At 45.5% G+C, this 21,652-nt stretch overlaps 1 protein-coding gene across 10 annotated transcripts in view; it reads right to left on the reverse strand.

Annotated features, from left to right (window-relative positions):
• Positions 1 to 21,652, reverse strand: part of ENOX1 (ecto-NOX disulfide-thiol exchanger 1) — a 555,654-nt gene that overhangs the window by 42,251 nt on the left and 491,751 nt on the right. For 8 of the 10 annotated variants that reach the window (XM_078433328.2, XM_078433335.2, XM_060637116.3 and 5 more), the window contains one exon: positions 17,595 to 17,651. The exons of the other annotated variants lie outside the window; for them this stretch is intronic. In XM_078433328.2, the coding sequence (XP_078289454.1) occupies positions 17,595 to 17,651 (57 nt within the window). The remainder of the gene's footprint in view (positions 1 to 17,594; positions 17,652 to 21,652) is intronic. 10 annotated transcript variants of the gene reach the window in all.

The following is a 21,652-nucleotide window of genomic DNA, read 5'->3' on the forward strand; positions in this document are numbered from 1 at the left end:
AAGACCTTGACTGCCATTATATGAAAACACGTAGGCAAAAGTGGTGACTGTGGGGGCATTCAAACTGTGCATATTTTCTATTTTCTAAATGTTTGAGGTTGTCTTACTCTCCCACTATCCTGATAATTTAAAAAGAAATACAAAGGAGCCAGTCACATATAGATGACAAAATGGTACAGCACAGCCAGTAAGAGCTGACTACTTCACTGAATACCATAATGAGTGACATCCCTCCCCACACACTGAGTAGCGAGACCTTCACCGTGTGACTCCCCTGTGGCACTCCGAGGGCTGGTGGGCTCTATAGCCACTAGTACAAGGTGAGTGGGACAGTCGTCAAGATCAGCAGGGCAAAGATTCACCACGTCACCTCCCATCTGCCGGCACCGCACCATAAGGCTCGCATTCCTTCCCTATTTTTCTTGTTCCGGGGCCTTGTTTTGCTGTTTGCTCCTAAGCCCTACCATTAAACATCACACCTTGTGAATCGAGGGGCCCTGGAGACCATAGTCAAGATGCTAATCAGCTACCTCAATATCCTTTACTCACGTTTTTTTTCTAAGTACCGACGGCAATCCATCAAGTGACAAGACAGTCTCGAATAACTGTCAAGCTATTCCTCAGAAGATTATAACTGTGGTCAGGGGAGGAAAGAGAATGGAGGCGCCTTTCACACTTTTCTTGATGGGCCAGTGGCTATCACGGAGCAGGTGCCCAGTGGCTGACAAATGAGGGAATGGCCCTTAAATAATGGTCTGGGAGAGTGGAAAAAATGGATCTGGACACAGAAGACTGGTTCTAATTGCTACCGACTTGCTGTGTGCCCTTGTTTCATTATTTGTTCGTAAAAAGTGGGATTTGAAGCACACAATCTCTGCAGCGTCCTCTTGCACCAGAATCCCATGCCTGCTCTGTGTCCTTTTCCCTGACTTGGAACTTCCCTTCAGGATAAGGCAGCCAAGTCAGTACAGACAACATGTACTTATCCTGGATTTCGTTTAGAAAGGAAAGAGGAAGCAGAGGGAGAAAAGCAGTGAAGAAACACATGGATGAGGAAAGGACGGATGAGAAGGAGTACCTGAGGAAGCTTCAAGTTTTCTTATGGTTCAAAGGAAAGTAAGAATGCCTCGGTCCCCAAGAGTGAGCGGGATCTGGGGAATTTTTCTGTGGGTAGGAAGTCGCAAGTCCTTGCTAATCTTCCCACTTGCTGAAGCTTGGTGCCGTCAGCCCCAAGGGTCATGGGCACTCACTGACCTGTGCCCCTTCCTCAGAAGCCTGATGATCAGGGTCTGCATGAGGGGAGCCTCAGAGAGACCATGTGGAAGCAGACATGCAGGGCTCCTGCGGTTAGCTGCCTCGCAGTGCATCCCCCTGTGACGTGCCAAGATGTCCCATCTCCTTGGGATTCCATTGTTGGACCCAGAGGGCATGCATTATGTCCTCAGAGGCTCCAGGAACTGCGTTTTCTAAGATTTCCAATTGCAAAGATTAAGATAGGTGAGAACTGGTTGCAGGCTGTTAAGTGGACCCTTTCAAGAAGGACAGGTGAAAGCTCCGTGTGGTTTAGGTGCCAGAGCTATCCAGATACAGTATTTCTCCTGGTAGCCATCTTGTCTTGTCATTCCTGGTTATATTTATTTAATAAATACTATAGAGTGTTTACTACATGCAGCCAGTATTATAAGAACTTTACTAATGTGAACTCATTTAATCCTTATAACAGCCCTATGAGGTATTACCGCATTCCCCTTTTACAGACGAGGAAAGTGAGGCATACAGAGGCTAATGACTTGCCTAAGATCACACAACTAGGAAGCAGCAGATGTCATATTCGAATCAATGCTGTCTCACTCCAGAGTCCTAATTACTGTGCGAGGCTGCCTCTCTCGAACGCCCTCCTGGCACCTATTACGATCCTCGTCAACTGAAAAATGCCCGTTGAACACTAGGATCAAATCCTCTTCTGAGCGCTGCCTACAGGCCTTGCCCGTTCGGAGCCAGACTGGCTCTTGCATAGTCATGAAAGCAAAGCGGAGCAAGGCAGAAGGCCAGCAGGGGCTTGGCCAAGGAGCAGCGTTAGCAGGGATGGGGCCCGGCTGCCTGCTGTCGTTAGGTGGTGACAGACTTTCTTTGGACGAGGGGACACAGAAGCCATTCTAAAGGGAGAATGGACAGCTTCCGTGTGTGAAACAGAGGAAAGAGGAGAGTTAAAAAAGAGTTAAATAAGTGAAGTCCAGATGACTAGCAGAATAATGATACTAGAATCAGAGGGCACAAAGAATGAGAAGTACAGGCTCCAATAATTTAGAAATACCGGATGTGAGGCCTCGGAAAGGCAGCTGGAAATATGGCGCATGAGCTCAGGAGAGCGGTTGGGCCGGGAATGACTTTCCAGCCCACCTTGCGTCTCTCTCCCTCCTGCACAGTCCCAGCGCACACCTGCTGTCCCAGCAGAAGTATTACCAAGGCTCCCTGTCACCGTCGCGAGTTGCCCAGACTCAGAGAGACTGCTCTACCTTTAATCCTTTCGCGACACAGGAACAACGTCCTCGGCACCTGGAACAGTCCCTTGTACACAGCGTACCTGCAACCAGTATCTTTTGAAAGAGTAACGAGTGGACTCTCAGTAATAAGTTGTGAATTAAATCAATCTGATCAATCTGTTACCACACAGAGAGAGCATAATCATAGGTCAAACTAACCGGTCGTCATAGGGTCTGGTCGGGACGCTTGGCCTGGGGTGATTTACAAGAAGACTTTGAGGAATATATTGCAGGGGACAGTGAAAAAGCCAGTGCAGTCGCTTTGGCTATTTTGCATTCTTTCAGTTTCTAAATGCATTTGCTGTAGCATCATTTTAAAGTAAAATCATTTCTTCACTATTTTGGATTGAAGAAGGTAAAAAGTGAATTTTTCGTTTGCATCTATTATTAATGCCTTCGATACATTTTGAATTTAAATATTCACTCTTCTGGAGACCATGATAAGCTTACAACCTTGTTCTTCTCCTTTCCTTTCCCAAACTTAAGACAGTTCTCCAGTTTGCTTTAATTCTTAGTCAATAACTTCTCTTGTTTTTTTTTAATACAAATTTGATACATACATCTTTTCAGTGGAGAAAAGTTATAAAATATAAAAAGAAAATAGAAATTAACTCAAATTTGCCTACCCAGCCGTAAGCATTATTAACATTCAGATATTTACCTTTTATATCTCATATATAACCCTCCCCCCTCTCTCTCTAGAACATAATATACACACACGTATACGTATATATACACACACATGTATACATATCTGGCTCTTATTTGAAAAATAGGGATTCTCCCACATGTACTTTTAATAAGAGAACGGAGACTTTGACAGGAAAGACTAATTTCAATTTTGTAAAGTTTCCCATTAAATAGTAAGAGCGTCACTGCTGCCTGGATCATAACTTAATTACGGCTATGACAGTTCACACCATGCTCAGACTGGGGTCTCAAGCTGGCAAATGAGTGGCTTTCTTTTGGCATAGTCTTGTGACAGTCATATTAAATACCAATGAGCTAAAGGTGGGAAAACATTCCTTTGTAGTCTAATAACTCCGTTCATTATTTAAAGTGTAAGCTGTAGTATTTTATTTTTAGTTTTGCTATATGCCATTTGTAGGTGTTCCCAAACACACTTGGCCTCAAACACAGTTGTGTGTTTCTCTTCAGTGTGTAAAAAATGTCCCCCACGCCGCTCTGCCTATGCAAGTACATACCCTTCATAGCCTTGCAAACATACTGACATGAAAAATCTCCTTAACCAATAAAAACGGAGAAGCAAACAGAAGAAACTAAAGCGAACTACTTTTAAATGTATGTATGTGCATCCAGAATTAGTTGGTTTGATTTATCTTGTATGATACTGACTCTATTGCTGGTAAAGATTAATTGTATTATGGTGCTCCTGGCATGTTATTTTCCCAGTTCATTTCTCAGTATGACATTTGTTATTTTTCTCCGCTACAAAGCACCCACTATCATAATTTTCACCTGCGGAGTTTACGTTACTAATGATAATATTAAAATTCAGAGTTTTTTGACCTTTATGGTGGTAAATTAGGTCATGAGAATAGATGGGATGCAATCTGATAAATGAGAAAGACATTTCATTATTATTCACGTAAAATGAACTTCACAAGGCTGGCCAGGCACACTATCTCAGTAAACACTCAATTGTCTCCCCTCTCCAACACACCAGAGTCCAGTTGTCTCCTCTGTGTTCTCGCATGTGCGACGCGAGAAATATTCCGAGAACTAAGTGGCTGGAGGGCTGATGCGCAGTGGATCTGGCATACGAAGTTCTCTGAATAAAAGAATCATACGAGCAATGGTCATGATACTTACTGAATGCTTGGTAGGTGCCAGGTGTTTGTACTATTACATCCCTGTTTACAGATGGAAAAACTGAGGCCCAGAGAAGGGGAGTAGCTTCCTGAGTTCACACACCCGGAAAGCAGTGGCTCCGGGACTGGGCCCCCGACACTCAGACTCTGGAGCTATTAGTCTGTGCTGCTGTCTGAGTCACCTCTCACGGAGTCACAACTTCTCCACTTTGTTCAAATCCCTCATCCTGCCCCAAGTCCTCTTCCTTGCCGAGAGCCAGTCTTTAGTGATTTCCGCTCTTTGCCGTATGCGGTCTCCTCAGTGGGTCATGTGCTCCTTGAGGGCAGTGACTGGGCTGCGGTGGCATATGCTCCCCACGCAGTACTGTGCCTACACCCCTGCACTGGCCCGCACCTGGATGTGGACGGACCCGGCTAAGCTGTGAGTCCGCGGTCTTTCGCGTACTCTCCGAAAGGATGTGATTTCTTACGAACTCCAGTCTGGCAGTTACGAATTAGGTAGTATTTTCTTTCGGGGGCTGAATGGCAGAGAAGTTCTTTCTTGGGCCTCTACCCCTCTTAACGTTCATCAAGTATTTTTTGAGCGTCTACCATACGGTAGGCTTTGTGCTAGACAAGAGCCACAGATGAATCATAGTAGTTCCTATGTGTCCAGGGGATGAGAGGCATAACAAATATATTAAAACACAGTGTGACAGAAGCCATGACAAGGGTTGGCCTTGGGTGCCGTGGGAGCCCAGAGCAGCCCCTAACCTGGACTAGGGTGGAAAGCAGCTGGCAGTTACACAAAGTGTAGTCAGCATCATGTGGGAGTTTGTTGGAAATGCAGATCTGTGGGACCCAGCCCAGATTTACCCAATCCGAAACTCTGGGCTGGAGTCCAGCAATCTGGACTTTTAAGAAGCTCTCCATTAGATTCTGCCGCTTGATAAAGTTTGAGAAATACTGCCTTCGAGAATGGAAGACTCACGGACACACGCCAATTAGGTAAGAAGGCATATGCCAAATGAACACGCATAAAATAAAGGTGAGGTGGGGTGGTCCCTGTATCACCTCCGTTCTAACTTGCACAGTCTACAAGACTTCTGTACACGTCTTCAAGTGAACCAGAATGGAGCACGTTCACCTTCAAGGTCACTTGCCTATAATATCCACAAAGAAGTGTGTGTACCTTTCACCTCACCAGGCCAGGCAGATTCACAGAGCTGTCCCAGGCTGCTAGAAATTCTATGTCAATTACATCGTCCGTTGGTAAGTATTTTAAATGTTACAAACGTATTCACCTACGTGGGCTCATCACTGGGACAGGTCCTGTAAGGCATATACATATTACCTGCCATGAAGGCACGTATGCCTGCATTGAGGTGGTAGGCCTATCGTAACTGGGTTGTTCGGAATGTTTGAAATGCAGATAAATACTGTGGGAATATGGAGAAGATAGTAACTGATTTGGGCTGAGCCTGGGATAAGGCCCCAAGAAAGGGGAATTGAGCTGGGCTTGGAAACAGATGGAATTTGCAAGGCAGGTAAAAAGTAGCTCATCAGCATACACTGAACAGTCTGGAAACTGTCCAGACAAACAAAGGCACTCTGCAAACTCATGGGGAAGCTGACATAATAAAAATGACGGTGATGCTGAACATCACAGTCACAAATCTCCCCTACAAGGGCAATTTCAGGGCTGGGAAGCCCGAGGCTTATAGGATTTTCTTGGAAAAAAAAATCAAATAGGAAGAAATGTGAAAGAAAAAACACACACACACACACACAACTATTAAGTGTTCCAAGGCTGGTGAGTCTTTTCAGGGGAATCTGCAGGGTTTCTGGAGAACGGTTTCCATATACCTGGCAAGGCGCTTCCCGCAAGTCTCCAGGTGACTGTGCAGGTTTACGAGCAGACTGCTGCCCGGGGTGGGGGTGACAGGCAAAGACCTCTGTGGTTCTGACACCGGCACAGCTCAGAACTACTCACCATTTCTGCAGGAAAAGTCCCACAGTCTCTCTATAACGAACATAACCCACGAAGGCCCCTCCTTTGCGCACCAGCTCTCCTCCCAGTTTGACCTGGGCTCCTACCCGGGTGGGAGGGAGTTCACACTGAGGTTCGGCTTGCTGAAATTCTGAAATTTTGTCATACCTTAAGTTACACTGAAAGCCAAAAGTGTGAGGTTTGCAACCTGCATGGAGGTTTGGCAATGCTCAGTTACAGGTGGCCGTAAACTGGACGTCTCAAGAGAGCCGCTGGGCTGGGTGTCCCTCGGGGGAGGCTGGGAAAGGGGAGGTGAGCCGCACTTGGTGGGCAGTGAACTCACAACCCAGTGGATTCCCACCGGTCAAGCCCTAGGGAGAGAGGGAGGGAACGGAGAGAGTGTTTTCACCAGAGCTGGGCAGAGTTTTGAGGCTGAAAGACAAGACCACGCTTCACTTGATTGTGGATAGTCTGGACGTATTTCTTTTCAAGTATAGTCTTCGTAGTTACCCCCAGGAAGCCCCCCGATATTTTACTGGCAGATTAACATCCGAGCTTGCTGCTTCAAATTCAAGAACCTTATATTTTGGATACAGTTTTCACGAAGCGTGTAGATTCGCACAGCCGCAAACACACCTTTGTGTAGCAAAGCTCACCATCGGAGCTGGCAGGGGTGTGGGGGACGGCGAGAGGCACCACTCTCCCACCTGCCAGGCGTGATTTCGAGGTGCTGGCGGGCAGCAGAAGGCGATGGAACAGGGAAACTTCCTGTCGTAGTCTTTCCCGCCCCTCTTCCCCTTTTTCTTCTTCCCAGCTCTCCACCTACTTTTCTTCTGTGTCATCTTCCTACACACTTTCTCGAAGAAATGCCACAGTCCAGTGAGTTATGTGGCAACGTGATGGATGAGGTCTGGAGATGAGCAGTGCGTGTGGAACTACACAGCGCCCCCCGGCAGAGCGAGGGCCGGCTGAGCGGAGCAGTCCCGGGAAGAGCACGTGGCAGATGGGGACCACCGCTGGCCCCCGCCCCGGCTGCTACGTTTCACCCTCTCCCCGTCCTGGTCTCCTGTGCGATCGGCACAAATTAGGGGTGCGGCAATCGTGGAAGACCTTTAATATTCTCACAACAACAGTCTGGGAAGCCCGGTGGCTCCACGGTTGACATGGAACTCAGAAGGCACCTTTACCCACTGGTGAATCCCTGTTCCTTGCTGTTTTCAGATCACTAAAACAGGTGCTGTGTCAGCAGGAACCAAAGCTGTATGAGTCCAGGAGGCTCCCGACACTCTCCCCTACTATCTTCGGGAGGCACTACAGCAAGCTTCTGCTTCTGTCCGCCTTCATTCTAGGTGGCTTTTCTCACAAATGTTCCCAAACTTTCTTCCTACTCACTTCCGATCGGCGTATCAGGTAGTGTGAAGCTGTATCTCGTGGGAGGCAGGAGAACTGTGATTAAGCCCTCTGGGTTTATTTGACTTTAAAATGATGTTGCTTGTACTCAAGTCATGTCTGTATGCTTCTGCATGCATCTCTTATTGCTGGTTTGGGGCGTACATGTGTCTTCTGGGCCATATTAGGAATAAAAACTTCTTTCTCCTTTTGGGATTCGAACCCATTTTGTTAATTGATCACTCTTCTCGATCTTATGTATTTCCTCCGGAGGGTGGACAAGCCTCATTTGGGTGCGGGCGGCTTGGTTCTGTGAGTCTGGATCTGGGGTCCACACAGAGAACAGGCTCTATATAAGTCTTTAGCCCACCGAGACGTCTGATCTCCCGTTCACAGCCCAGAACCCCACATGACGTGTCTCGGTATTGTTCTTCTAAATTGTTCATGAAGCACACAGTTTGCCTTTCTCTTTAGAATGCAAATACCCTTGCAGTTGTTTTCCCTCTCCTGTTGAAGAACTCAGTCTCCTCTCTCTATGGTAACGACCACACATTATTGTTGGCTGTGTATCTCATCACTTACCATGTAGGCTTTGAGCGCCAACATTTTTAAAGAATCAGTGGCTCTCATGCCATCCCTAAATCCCAACCACATGGAAGTCTTCCACATTTAAAAAGTCCTTAAACGGTAGATGGATTAACTAACACACGGTTAAAGAAGATTCACTGCATACTGTCTGTGACAGCAAAAAAAAAAAAAAATTGAAGTCCCATGGTAGGAATGGATTAAATAAACTAGAGCACATCTGTGGCATGAAGTAGTAGGTGGCCATCAAAAGTCACATTAAGAAAATACTTAACATGGGGGAAAGGCTAATGGCTTATAAGGGGAAAAGTGTAGGCGGTACGTGATATGCTACAAGTGTGCTAAAAATGTATGCACGTGCACATAGACAAAGACGGGGAAACATGAAGGAGTGGAAGTGTTTTTTTTTTCTTTCTTTACAGTTTTCGGCATTTTCTAAATTTTTCACAAGGACAAAATGGTGCTTTTAAGATACGAGCATTCATACATAGGCCTATGGGATCCATACATCACCAGTCTTCCATTTCGAGCAACTGTTTTTGCTTCTACATCGGGTAGGATCATTCAACCTTTAGGGGAAAGCACAGCAAAACCTTGGTGGGTGAGCGTCATGTCTTCTGCAAGCATGCTTGTAATCCAGAGCACTCGTTTATCAAAGCGAATTTCAAGAACCGTTGGCTCAGTGGTGATCTGGGGCGTTCGGCCACACGTACTATTCATACTGCGAGACATCGTTTGTTTATCAAGTTAAAATTTATGAGAGATGTTTGCTCGTCTTGCAGAACACTCGCAGAATAAGTTACTCACAAGCCAAGGTTTTACGTACAACTGGTCTCCAAACTAGAAAACTTGTTTTGTTTCAGATCTTTGTTTTAGCTATACCGGTCCCCCTGTCCATGTGAGGCCATTTTACATAGAGCTGAAACTTATGTCTCCTTTACCTATACTTCTCTAACCTGGCCTGGGCAAAGAAGGTGTTTCCATTCCTCTAAACCCAACGCATGGCCAAGCAGCTACTACCAACTCTTGTCTTGACAAAAAGGACAGACCACGTAGTCCCCAGCTCCACCATGGGGAAACACATCATTGGCTGGCAGCGAGGAGCTTGTTAAGAAAGCTTCTCACGTGTTTACTGGAAACAAGCACTGACCATGAAGCCAGCCTCTGCCTGTTTTTGATGTCTCGTCCTTCCTGTGGGCTCTGCACGGGCTGGAAAGTGGGTGTGGTACAGAGCCTCTTCCAGGCCTCAGTCCCTCTCAAGGGTGCAGGGTTGGGATGTGTGTGGGTTTTATTATTATTATTATTATTATTATTTAATGTTTATTTATTTTTGAGACAGAGAGTGTGAGCCGGGAAGGGGAAGAGAAAGAGGGGGACAGAAGATCTGAAGCGGGCTCCGGGTCGACAGCAGAGAGCCCAGTGTGGGGCTCGAACTCACGGACTGTGAGATCATGACCTAAGCTGAGGTTGGACGCTCAACTGACTGAGCCACACGGGTGCCCCAATGTGGGTTTTTTTAGACGGAGTTATGGATTTTATGGCAACGGCAGGACACGTGGTTAACTCACAGCAGAAAACGTGGTAAGGCAGTTGTATGGGGGCAGAAGGGTGTGGAGAGGGAAGCAGAGGTAGAGGATGGGGAAGGAAGCATCAGCAAGAGAAAAGCAGTAATGCTACAGGAGCTATAATTTGAGGAAAAGGCCGAGTTCTGGATGTCAGCATTTGGTATGTGAGGACAGTAATATATTACAGAAAGGAAATTTTAGTCATGACAAGTCCACCTTCTTGATTTCAAACATCTACGGAGCGAGGGTGACCTCAGTCACCCGGAGACGTGGGTCCGTCTCTCCCCGGGGGAAGACAAAGTGGCTATCGGTTTTCCAGTTGAGCTTTCTAGGGGCCCTCATGCTCCCTACGTACCTACATATCATATATCTCATTCCTGTCAGATTCTCCTCTCCATGGAGCCAGTCCTTACGGTAAAGGTCTCATTTCCAGAGAGTTGCTGGAAACACGCAAGTCAATTACCTCAAGCCCATTATGCCCACTGTGATATTAACTTGATGGCAGAGAATAAGCCCTGATGGAACGAAACACAGGACAAGCAAGTTTTGATAAGCGCAGGGCACAATGACAGGGGCTGAGCTCACCTGGGCTAAACCACGTCTACACGCCTCACTGACGGGTCTCCGGAACCCAGTGCGGCACCTGGCACGTGGAAGGCCGGGGTAATAACGACGCCTAACACGTGCCGATGATGTCAACACCGTCAAGCAATGCTCACAACAACCCTAATGAGGCAGGTGTGATTATTACTTTCGTTTCCGGAGTGGAAAAAAAATGTAGGTGGAAGACACTCAAGGTCTCCTGGACAGGAAGGGGCTGCACCAAGATGGAAGCCAGGCCGCCTGGTGCCCGGATCTATTCCAAAGCCCTATACTCTGCTGCCTCCCCCACAATGATGACTTCATTAACTGAGTGAAAAGGGGATGGCAGGACAGACTGGGGACTCTGTACAGGCTGAGGGTGGCGGGAAATAGTGAGAAGAAGGGATCTCCAGGGCTGCAGGAACTGTGATGTCCGTCCGCAGTCTCGCACCCAGTCCCGCCAGGCGCCGGCTCGCCAGGTCAGGGGCTCCGGTTGCCCTCACAGAGTCTGTGGAATGGGGTGTGGGAAGAGTGAGTCCTTTCTGTCTTGTCTACTCCCCTTCCGGTTCCAGGTTGGGGACCCCCGAGAGCAGGCAGCAGGTTGTATAGGGGGGGAAAGGACGGGACTGAGTTCATGTCTTTGCCTTTTAAGAATCTGAGCCTTTCCTGCAGGGCTTTTCTTTTTCTTTCCTGCCTTATCGAATACACCAGTGTATATTCTTCTCTCTTGGGCTCGCCTGTCTCAAGGATGAAAGCCACGTCCCGAACCTGGGCAGAGGACAGACCCAGCACTTGTGGGGCTTCAGCCGTAGACGTCATTAAAATACACGGTTAACAATGGCTTTCTGCTGCGGTGTGCTCAACTTGAACAATGTTCTTCACACAGCATCTCTTCTATACACTCCCAACGTCTTTACTCTGACAGATTTAAAGACAACTCTGAGGATTTACTTCCTTACAGAGGCAGCGCGAAAAACCGCAAAGTGTTTCTCTCTTTTGTGTTTTTGTTTTATTGTCGGCTGGGAAGGGTGTTGTACTTCACGGCGGCAACCTCCAGCATCATGAATTAAGCCTCTTTACAGGTTGCAAATGATTTCTCCGACCCCAGTGTGTGAGCCTGGGTTGTGCAGCCAGAAGACGGGGGTGTCGCGGCTTTCGTATGGCAGAAACGAGGACGGGAGGAGTGGAAATTAATGGGAAACTTTTAGACAAAATTGTTTATACGCTGCAGGCTTCAGCTGCCACTTTACTTGATTTCTCCTACTTATTCCTACATTTCTTTCTTTTTTTTTTTTTATAATTGTAATTGCATTCTTTTTGTGAATGTTTGTTTCTTTTTGAGAGAGAGACAGACAGAGAGAGCATGAGTGGGGGGGAGGCAGAGACAGAGAGACACATACAGAATCTGAAGCAGGCTCCAGGCTCCAAGCCGTCACCATAGAGCCCCACGCCGGGCTCGAACTCAGCAACCACGAGATAACGACCTGAGCCGAAGTTGGATGCCTCGACTAAGCCACCTAGGTGCCCCTATTCCTGCATTTCTCTCACCCTCTCCCTTCCCCTCCATTTTCTTCCATTTTCTCACCAAATATCCACACGTAAGGATCACAGGTGGGGATAGCTCTGGGAGGAAGGTCATCAAAAATGATGCGAGATAAGGGCAGATTTTTCTTTTTCTTTTAGATTTTGGTATCTGTTATGCATTAATTACCAGGGACCAGGCTAGGTATTCAGAAGTTCTAGGGATTAGGAGATAACTCAGAGACAGAGATAAAAGGAAAATTTATGTTTTGCCTTTTAGGAAAGAAAACTGGGGCCTGGAATAACTGAAATCTCTAAATGAACCATAATAAAGGCTAGTTTTAAACTTGAGTACACTTAGAAGGTTGGACTGCCCAGCCGTCATTAACATATCCAGTTCCAAACACAAGGAAAAGTCTATTTAAAATCAGTACTCTTGGAGAGCAAGGCCTTTGCCAGTGATCTCAGGTTCTGGCTCTAATGGGTTTAAATTGGACCTCAGAAAACTTTCCTCCTGAGCACAAGCTCGCAGGTCTTCAGATGGGGACCAGGGTAGGTCAGTTTGGGGACCTCGGGAATAGCAGACAAAGTGTTGGTCAGATACTGTTGTTGGCTCAATAAAACATAAAAACAGTAGAAAAGGAATAGTAACAGGTCAAATCTAAGTGTGGTTAACATCCCATAAAGCTGGACAACGCTCGGGACTAAGGCAAGAGGGTTAGTAAATTGCAAGACGAGACCTATTTGTTATGAGTCCCTTCAGGACCACTAATGGCTACCATAAGTGTCCATCTGCCACACGACATTCTAAATGCTAAACAATTCTGCAAGTCTGAAACTCCCTGCCAGACTCCATGACATGCCTATTAATATACAGTATCCCCCAGAAACAAATATGAAAGAGGCAGAACAAGATTTATGGGCATGTTAATTACAGCATTATTTATAACAGTAAAAAAATGGGAAGTTAAATGCCGAACACATAGGTCTGTGGTTCAATTATTTCCTATCTGCATTACACAGCCATTAAGAATCATGTCTTTGAGGAACATTTGGTGACAAGAAAAATACTTATGATATAATGAGAAATCAAAAATGTACAAAACTGAAGACAATATGATAATATTTATTTATGACTTTTCCCCTCTGGTCATATATATGCACATGACTGGAAAAAACTAAAATAAAATATTAATAGTGGTTATCTCTGAGTAATGAGATGTTAAGTTATTTTTCTTCACCTCTGTATTTTTTTTCTATGATTTTCCAGTTTCATGCAGACTACTTCTTTTATAATAAAATATATTGTTTTTAAAAAGCAACTGTCAACTCTCATAAGAATATCCAGCTAAGCCTGTACCAGTCCTGTATAATTATTATTAATAAATAATATGTAAAATTCCTGCCCATGTGACTAATTATAGAGAAAAAAAATCTATATGTCTTAGTCAATAACCTCTGTGCCAGAGGCTTTAAACCTCATGATCTGCATTAAAATTCATCTTGTCATTGGCACAAGAACAGACACTCAGGTCAATGGAACAGAATAGAGAACTCATAAATGGACCCACAAACATATGGCCAACTCATCTTTGACAAAGCCAGAAAGACTATCCAATGGAATAAAGACAGTCTCTTCAGCAAGTGGTGCTGGGAAAACTGGACAGCAACATGCAGAAGAATGAACTTGGACCACTTTCTTACATCATACACAAAAATAAACTCAAAATGGTTGAAAGACCTAAATGTAAGACAGAAAGCCATCAAAATTTTCGAGGAGAAAGAAGGCAAAAACCTCTTTGATCTTGGCCGCAGCAACTTCTTACTCAACACGTCTCCGGAGGCAAGGAAAACAAAAGCAAAAATGAACTTACTGGGACCTCATCAAAATAAAAAGCTTCTGCTCAGTGAAGGAAGCAATCAGGAAAACTAAAAGGCAACTGACAGAATGGGAGAAGATATTTGCAAACAACATATCAGATAAAGGGTTAGTATCCAAAATCTATAAAGAACTTATCAAACTCAACACCCCAAAAGCAAATAATCCAGTGAATGGGCAAAAGACATGAATAGACACTTCTCCAAAGAAGACATCTAGATGGCCAAACGACACATGAAAAAATGCTCAACATCACTCATCATCAGGGAAATACAAATCAAAACCACAATGAGATACCACCTCACACCTGTCAGAATGGCTCACATTAACAACTCAGGCAACAACAGATGTCGGCGAGGATGCAGAGAAAGAGGATCTCTTTTGCATTGTTGGTGGGAATGCAAGCTGGTGCAGCCACTCTGGAAAACATTATGGAGGTTCCTCAAAAAACTAAAAATAGAACTACCCTATGACCCAGCAACTGCACTACTAGGCATTTATCCAAGGGATACAGGTGTGCTGTTTCGGAGGAACACATGCACCCCAATGTTGATAGCAGCGCTATCAACAACAGCCAAAGTATGGAAAGAGCCCAAATGTCCACTGATGGATGAATGGATAAAGAAGATGTGGTGTGTATACACACACACACACACACACACACACACACACACACACAATGGAGTATTACTTGGCAATCAAAAAGAATGAAATTTTGCCATTTGCAACTATGTGGATGGAACTGGAGGGTATTATGCTAAGTGAAATTAGCCAGAGAAAGACAAATATCATATAACTTCACTCACATGAGGACTTTAAGAGACAAAACAGAGGAACATAAGGGAAGGGAAACAAAAATAATATAAAAACAGGGAGGGGGACAAAACAGAAGAGACTCTTAAATATGGAGAACAAACAGAGGGTTACTGGAGGCGTTGTGGGAGGGGGGATGGGCTAAATGGGTAAGGGGCATTAAAGAATCTATTCCTGAAATCATTGTTGCACTATATGCTAACTAATTTGGATGTAGATTTAAAAAAAATAATAAACAACAAAAACAACAATACAAAATTCATCCTGTCAAAATTCTGCCTTCTATACCAACTACTATTTATGTGGCTAGATGAAGAGAGGGAATTGATATGCTAAGCCAAGTGTTTATGTACCTGGTTTCCCTGAGCACTCTTACGGATGAGGAAGGTGAAAGTCAAATCACTTGCCCTGGTCACATGGCTATTCAGGAATCAAAATGAACCCAAATCTTCTCAATCTAGTTTGAAAGCCTGATGCCTTCTACCACCACAAGGCCGATGGAAACTTTAGAGGAGACAGAGACTTCATTTCAGACATTTAAAACTACCTTCACCCGATACTGTGCAAGCGCTTCTAATGTGTGGCCAAAATAACTTTTTTTTTTTTTTTCATTCACATAACCCAGCAAAGGTAGTAGGGAACTGCCCAAAGGAGACAACATTACAGACAGAAAAGAGCAAGACCCGTGGATTATCCACCTGCTGGGAAAGCCCTAAAAGAATAGGCAGCGATTATAGAAACTAGCCCAACCTTTGGCGCAGTGAGAAAGGGGGGCATGGAGGGGGGCACTGGCAAGTGCTGCTGGGCTCCATCATTCCACAAACCTCTCACCCACCCTTGGTCACAGTGCTGCACCTCCCTCCTACTTGGCCTCAACCCTGTCTCTCAACAGTCATTGCTTCTGTTGACTTTTCTGTTGTGGGCTTTTTCAGCCCACACCCTGGATTCTAGAGAGGTCTCTTTCAAAGCTAAAAACTTTCTTCTAGAAAGGATAAAAGACTTCAAAGATGACCTTCCACTTTTTTCATTGAATAATGAATGCCTTTTGACATTTCTCAAAACGAAAGGGACTAGATGTTGTGTGAGGCCTGTCTTCACACGCATCGTCAATTTGATTCGACCAACAGATGAGCTTATAATCATAACAGCCTCCTGCTCAGAACCTCACAATTACAAAGTGCCTCCACATCCATTATCTCATTTGCTTCTCACCATAAGCCTTACAAGAAGGAAAGACAGGTAATATCATCCCCATTTTGTAGACCAGGAAATCGAGGCATCCTGCCACTTTGCCTTGTTGGATTTGACGGCGGCTTTCCTCAGGAGACACAGAGGGACTGACTCTGAGGGAGAAGCATGTGAAGGTTCTGGTCACGAATGCGGCAGCAATGTGTCCCAGGACGACAGGACCCTGGAAAAAAGGCTCCACGGTAAGGCGGGGGTTTATGAAATACTGGAGTGGGAAGAGAAACTATTTAGGTGGCAATGTTGCCCGTGGAGAGCTCTGTATGCATGGCTTCCTCCTCTGCTTTCTCAATCCTCTCCGTTCTCCAAAGCTAACCCAAATCCCACCGATCTGGGAAGCTGTTCTCGGTTGTCCACCACCGCGAGACCATCGTAGTGACGTCTCACATGCCTCAGCCCGTTACGACTTCATGACACATGTTTGAGGTAGGTATCGCCATCCATTTTACAAATAGGAAAATGAAACTCAGAAGTGCTGACCTGCCCCCAGTTGACACAGTTAATAGGCAGCAAAGTCCAGATTTCAAACTACACCGCATCACAGCTGCCTCCCCTTGTGACACACTTTTCACATCCTGTCTATCGCCCGTGTGTTCCCTCATCCCCAACTCAGTTACAAGTTCTCGGAAGGCAGACAGCAAGCCTTCTATTTTCTCTGTAACCACCCCCACCCCCCCAGCACGTAGTAGAGCTCTATGTACGCAGTAGACTCTCCATAAACGTCATATGTTAAATATCCGTTTTGCAGGAACAGTAGTTATTAAAGAGGGATTTTTTTGGTACTTTGGATGTCAGGCGTTCCACGGTATATAATTAAAACAAGAGTGAACATGAAGTGTATAATTTCTCCCAGCTCTAGCTTAATCAGGCATTCATTACCATGTCTGATTCTGCGTTATGTGAAAAGAACTGCTTAGTAAGCATTTTCTGTGATGACGATAATCAAATACGTACAGATATCAGAGAGATTTTTAAAAAGACAAAAGCACAACCATCATACATAGGGAGAGACAATGATCTACATGGCATAATATTCCACCTGAGACTACAGAACTTCCAAGGCAGAGAGAACACCGGACTAATCTTGGGCAACTGGATACACAAGGAACCCTAAGAGAAAAAGTCTGTGCTAACTGGGATCTTGCACCATTACTCTTGTATCAAGAAGATGGATGCACCATGCTCCTGTTCTGGGTCAGAAACAAGAGAGGCGTCGCTTTCAAGGGCTTTTCTGAGAGACGGGGTCTGCTCTGAAACCTTTCCGGCATAGCAATCATTTCATTACCATCTTCAGTGACCAGCAAACTCAATAAATACACATGCAATACACAACTTATTACCCTCTGTTTGGTCTCATTCCATTTGCCCTCCCAACACGTCCTTAGTGTATAGCTTTGAAAATACAAAGGACTCAAAGAAATTCACGGAGACGAGAATTTTTATGGTAGAGATTAGCTCAAGTACCTCTAAAACTGACATTTGATAACTTAAGCTAACAAGAGCAGTGCCTGTCTGCCACACTTTACTGCCAAACCATTCAGAGTAATCTTAATAAACCACCAAGGGGCAGGACTTCTGATCTCCTTTGTGTCATAAATAAAGTGCCACATACCTGTGGGCATTCAACCAACATCAAGCAACAAGAGCAAATACTGGGTCAGTGGTACCTACATTTGTGTCCTCATGGCTGTGGCCGTTGGTCTCGACCAATTCCTTGGTACCTTTTAACTGCAAATTTCAAGAAGAAACAAAACAAAACAAAAACCCCACATGAGTAAGCAAGCATGTCTGTTAAATATACATCATCCTGTTAACTCTGATCTATCCGGGGTTGCACTTTATAAAACTTCCAAGGAAAGAGAACCAAAAAAACCAGATGGAGCATATAATTCTAATGAGTCTTATTGAAACAAGCTTGAGACCAATATTTTAGAAAACTCGGTGGCTGGCAAAAAATATAAATGGGTCTTGGTCATTATTTTTTAAATAATAAGATCAGAAAGCAGTTCCATAGGCATAAAATGTATAAAATTGGTTCTTAAGAATAACAAATGATTTCACTTCCTAGTTGTATTGCTATTAATTTAAACCCTGCAGTGTTTGCAAGTTGCCACCAGCTGATGTTAGACTAATGATTACTCGTGAATGATGTATTTTCCGTTGTTTTAACATGCCACAGTGCTATTGTACATGTCCTCCTTGAGAACATATTTGAATGACTGGCATTGTTTCTGGAGGCCTAAACAAAAAGATGATTTTCTTCTTCTTCTTTTTTTTTTTTTTTTTTTTGCAAAGGAAGAATCGGGAAGACATCTCCTTGGTCACTGAGGCATTAGAAGAAAAGCTATTGCTCAAATGAGATTTTTAACAGCGAACACCTGAAAACACTACTCCCTCTACTCTCTCTCTGAAGGCTTAGCAATAATCAGTTATCTGGAGATTTCTGGAAACCTTTAATTGGCGTTTTATCAAAGCAGACATTGGGAGCTGAGAGCAAGGGCAAGGGGGGGGCGGGCCTTACGGCCGTTGCCAGCACTGCTTCCTGGCTTTTTAATGCTTAGGAAGCAGCCCCTGCTGGATCATTGTTTTTTTTTAAGCCTAAAATAAAACGGTGGGAAATAAATGCTGAAAGTCTGAAAGAAAATAAATGCACGTACACCCGTGATGTGTCCGATCTGACAGGCTGGTTCTTTCTGGCTATTTGTGCATATTAAAATGAAAGCGTGTGTGTGTGTGTGTGTGTGTGTGTGTTTAGGCAATGTCAAACCGTCGGCAAGAAAGCCACACGCTGTCCGTGTCAAGAGAGGGGCTTTGCGAAAGGAAGGGGAACATGTAGAAACTGAGCCTGGGGCAGCCGACGATGGACCAGAGGCTCTTGGGCTCGTTTCCACGTGGCTCCCACTTGGGACAACAATTCCGCCCGCTGGTCTTCGGGGCTACATCACGGGTGTTTCCACACACAGCAATCGCGACGTGTTACGGATGTGAGAAGAAAAGGGTGCCAGCGCGATAGCCAGGCCATCCGTTACCAGAGGGCACAGGGGGACTGAACAAGACCCTCCGTGTTTTCCCGTCCGAAGGTTTTCTCGTTGCAGGTGTTCCTTATCGTCTTTCTCTTGGCTCACCGTAGGTCCCGCGGTTCGTGCTTCCGTCGGGTCGAGCGGGCCTAGCTCTGAAAGCTTTGTTATTTTGCAGCAGAAGGCAAGGACCCGCTCCACCTTTCCGTGTTTACCAGCACAGACGTGCCCATGGCTCTCCTCCCTTTTACGCAGACTCCGTCGTGCCACTCCACGCCCTCTTGTCTTGCCACACCCCCAGCTGGCTCTCCCCGGTGCTCCCTGTCTGCCGCTTCTGTTCCCTCCCCTGCTCTCATCTGCCAGAACGGCCACAGGGCAGCGCTCCCTCCTGCAGCGGCAGGCTAGCCACTGCCATGCCCTCACCGGCCTCTCCCTGTCCTCCTCTCCTGGAGCTACTCGCTTCCTCCAGGTGGAGCAGAGGAGCGTCTCGTCTGTGGGTACCTGGGCTTGTGAACAAGCGCCAGACGCCGGACGCTGCCACCGTGGCACAGGAGGCGAGGGGCGGGAGCCAGGGGCCCGGAGGAGCCGCATCCTAGCAAACAAGGAGGGCCGGGGACCTTCTGGGGAGCCTAGGGAATAACCCTGCCTTCCCTGAATGGGGATGGTAAGGGCCTTCCCTCACAACCTAGTCTTGCTTTTTAGGATTCCCATCACGTGGCATCACTTTAAATAGCAGAATACCAAGTCTTCAGAAAAAGGTGTATCTTTTCCTCTCTCTCTCTCTCGTGTGTGTGTGTGTGTGTGTGTGTGTGTGTGTGTGTGTGTGGGTGAGACAGCATCTAAGCCCGTGCAGTCATACTGTCCAGGAGCGATGCTATTTGTGTAGGCCTTATGTATGCAGGCACTGAAGAAGTGTTTACACACGTACTCTACATAAGTCCAAAGGAAGCCTTATCGGGCAATGTTCTTGGAAGTACACAGGTGCCTTTGCAAGTGTATGTCTGTCTGCGGCGTGGGGGTGGCTGCGAGGAGATGGAAGGAACACGGCCAATGCGTGCTCCCAACCGCAAGGATGACAGGGGCTCCGGGCTAGAGGATGTCACAAAATAGACTGCTGGTGGCTACGGCAGCCAAATGCACGTGGCTGCAGTGTGTCCCCGGTCTGCTCAGACACATGTCTTTCTGATGCCTTTGTTTGAAAAGAGCCGTCCCGTTTAAATTAGTACAGCAGACTGAAACACGATTCCTTCCCGGTCTGATTTTCTAGCTCTTTAATGATTTTAGTTGTTCTGAATCTTCTTCATGTTCCCTGTTTAAGTAGTAAGATGGAAGTGTGATGCTTCACCACTGCCTGTGCGTGCACTTTTTGCCCTCTAAAAGTGCATGCCACAACAAGAATGTACCGGTGCTTTCTGCGAAACTCAGAATCTGTTTTTTTATGACTGGGGTTTAGACTTCAAGTCCAAAACACGCATACCTTAGAGGTGTTGTGGGTTTGGCTCCGGAAAATTGCAATAAAGTGAGTCAACTGACTTTTTTTTTTTTTTTTTTTTTGGCTTTCCAGTGAATAAAAAGTTACGTTTTCACTATAGTCTATTAAGTGGGCAATAGCATTACGTCGAAAGAGACCATGTACGTAAAGGATCTGAGTCATGTGGAGAAAGGACAAATCCACCCCTCCCCATCCCAGCAAATCGAGGAGAGAGGGGGTCAGAACAAAACGACAAGGCTCAGAGCTATGTCTGATCAGGAGCTAATATGGACCAAAACAGCATCACAATGCTGATAGTCTCTTTGTAACGTAGAGGAGGAAAGCCTGGAGACTCGGGAGTCTCCTGGATGGCAGGTCGCTGCGAATTTTGTCAGCAGTTTTCAGCTCAGTCTAACTTCTCCAAAATCACACAGTAGATTCAGCCTCAGTCTGCATTATTTTATCTGTACTAATCACATAATCATTAGTTTTATATTCTCCTTCAAAGCTATAAAAGCTTATGAAGTATCCAACATCTTCACTTCCTACTCACAAATCCCTTATACTGTTAGGGGAAACTAACCAAAACTACATTTTCCTGCCCCCAAACCATGAAAAACGAAAAATCGCTTGTAAAGTGACTGAGTCACAGCTGACTATTCTCCCGACGTCACTTTTTTAGATACACCACTTCTGAAGTTATTTATATTATACAAATAACCTTCTCATAAGCCACTGTGGGTGTGAAATGTAAAACAAGCTAAATTTGATCCCCCCCAAAGGGTTGGGGTTACGCTATGTGATTTTCTCCCTCCCAGTTACCATTCATTACATTGCTGGCAGCAAGGAAGGCCAGAAAGAGGCAAGCATTTCAAGAGCTCTCCCGTGTAGGTGCTGGGCTTAGATTTCACTCAGATTTCACTCTGTAGCCGAGCAATCCATCTTACCCTGCTGTAAGACAATACTTTCAAATCCACTTATCAATGTCAGGCCACACTTCAGTATCAAAGAAAGCCAGGATGAAACGATCAGATTTACAAACTTCATATAAAAGGTTGGTTGCTCACTGTGGTTAGATGAGTGCCCTGATGCACAAACGGGGAAGGCTCTTTTTTTAATGTCCCCGTGACTCAGTCGTTCTCCATTCAGATGTCTGCGTGAAAGCCATGGGCTATGCTAAACACATTTCCCTCACTCTTATCCTTAAGAGGAAACTACCCGCTTGCTTGGGGATCTGTCTG

The sequence above is a fragment of the Panthera onca genome, chromosome A1 (genome assembly GCF_046562875.1).
Source record: "Panthera onca isolate mPanOnc1 chromosome A1, mPanOnc1 haplotype 2, whole genome shotgun sequence".
Classification (NCBI taxonomy): domain Eukaryota; kingdom Metazoa; phylum Chordata; class Mammalia; order Carnivora; family Felidae; genus Panthera; species Panthera onca.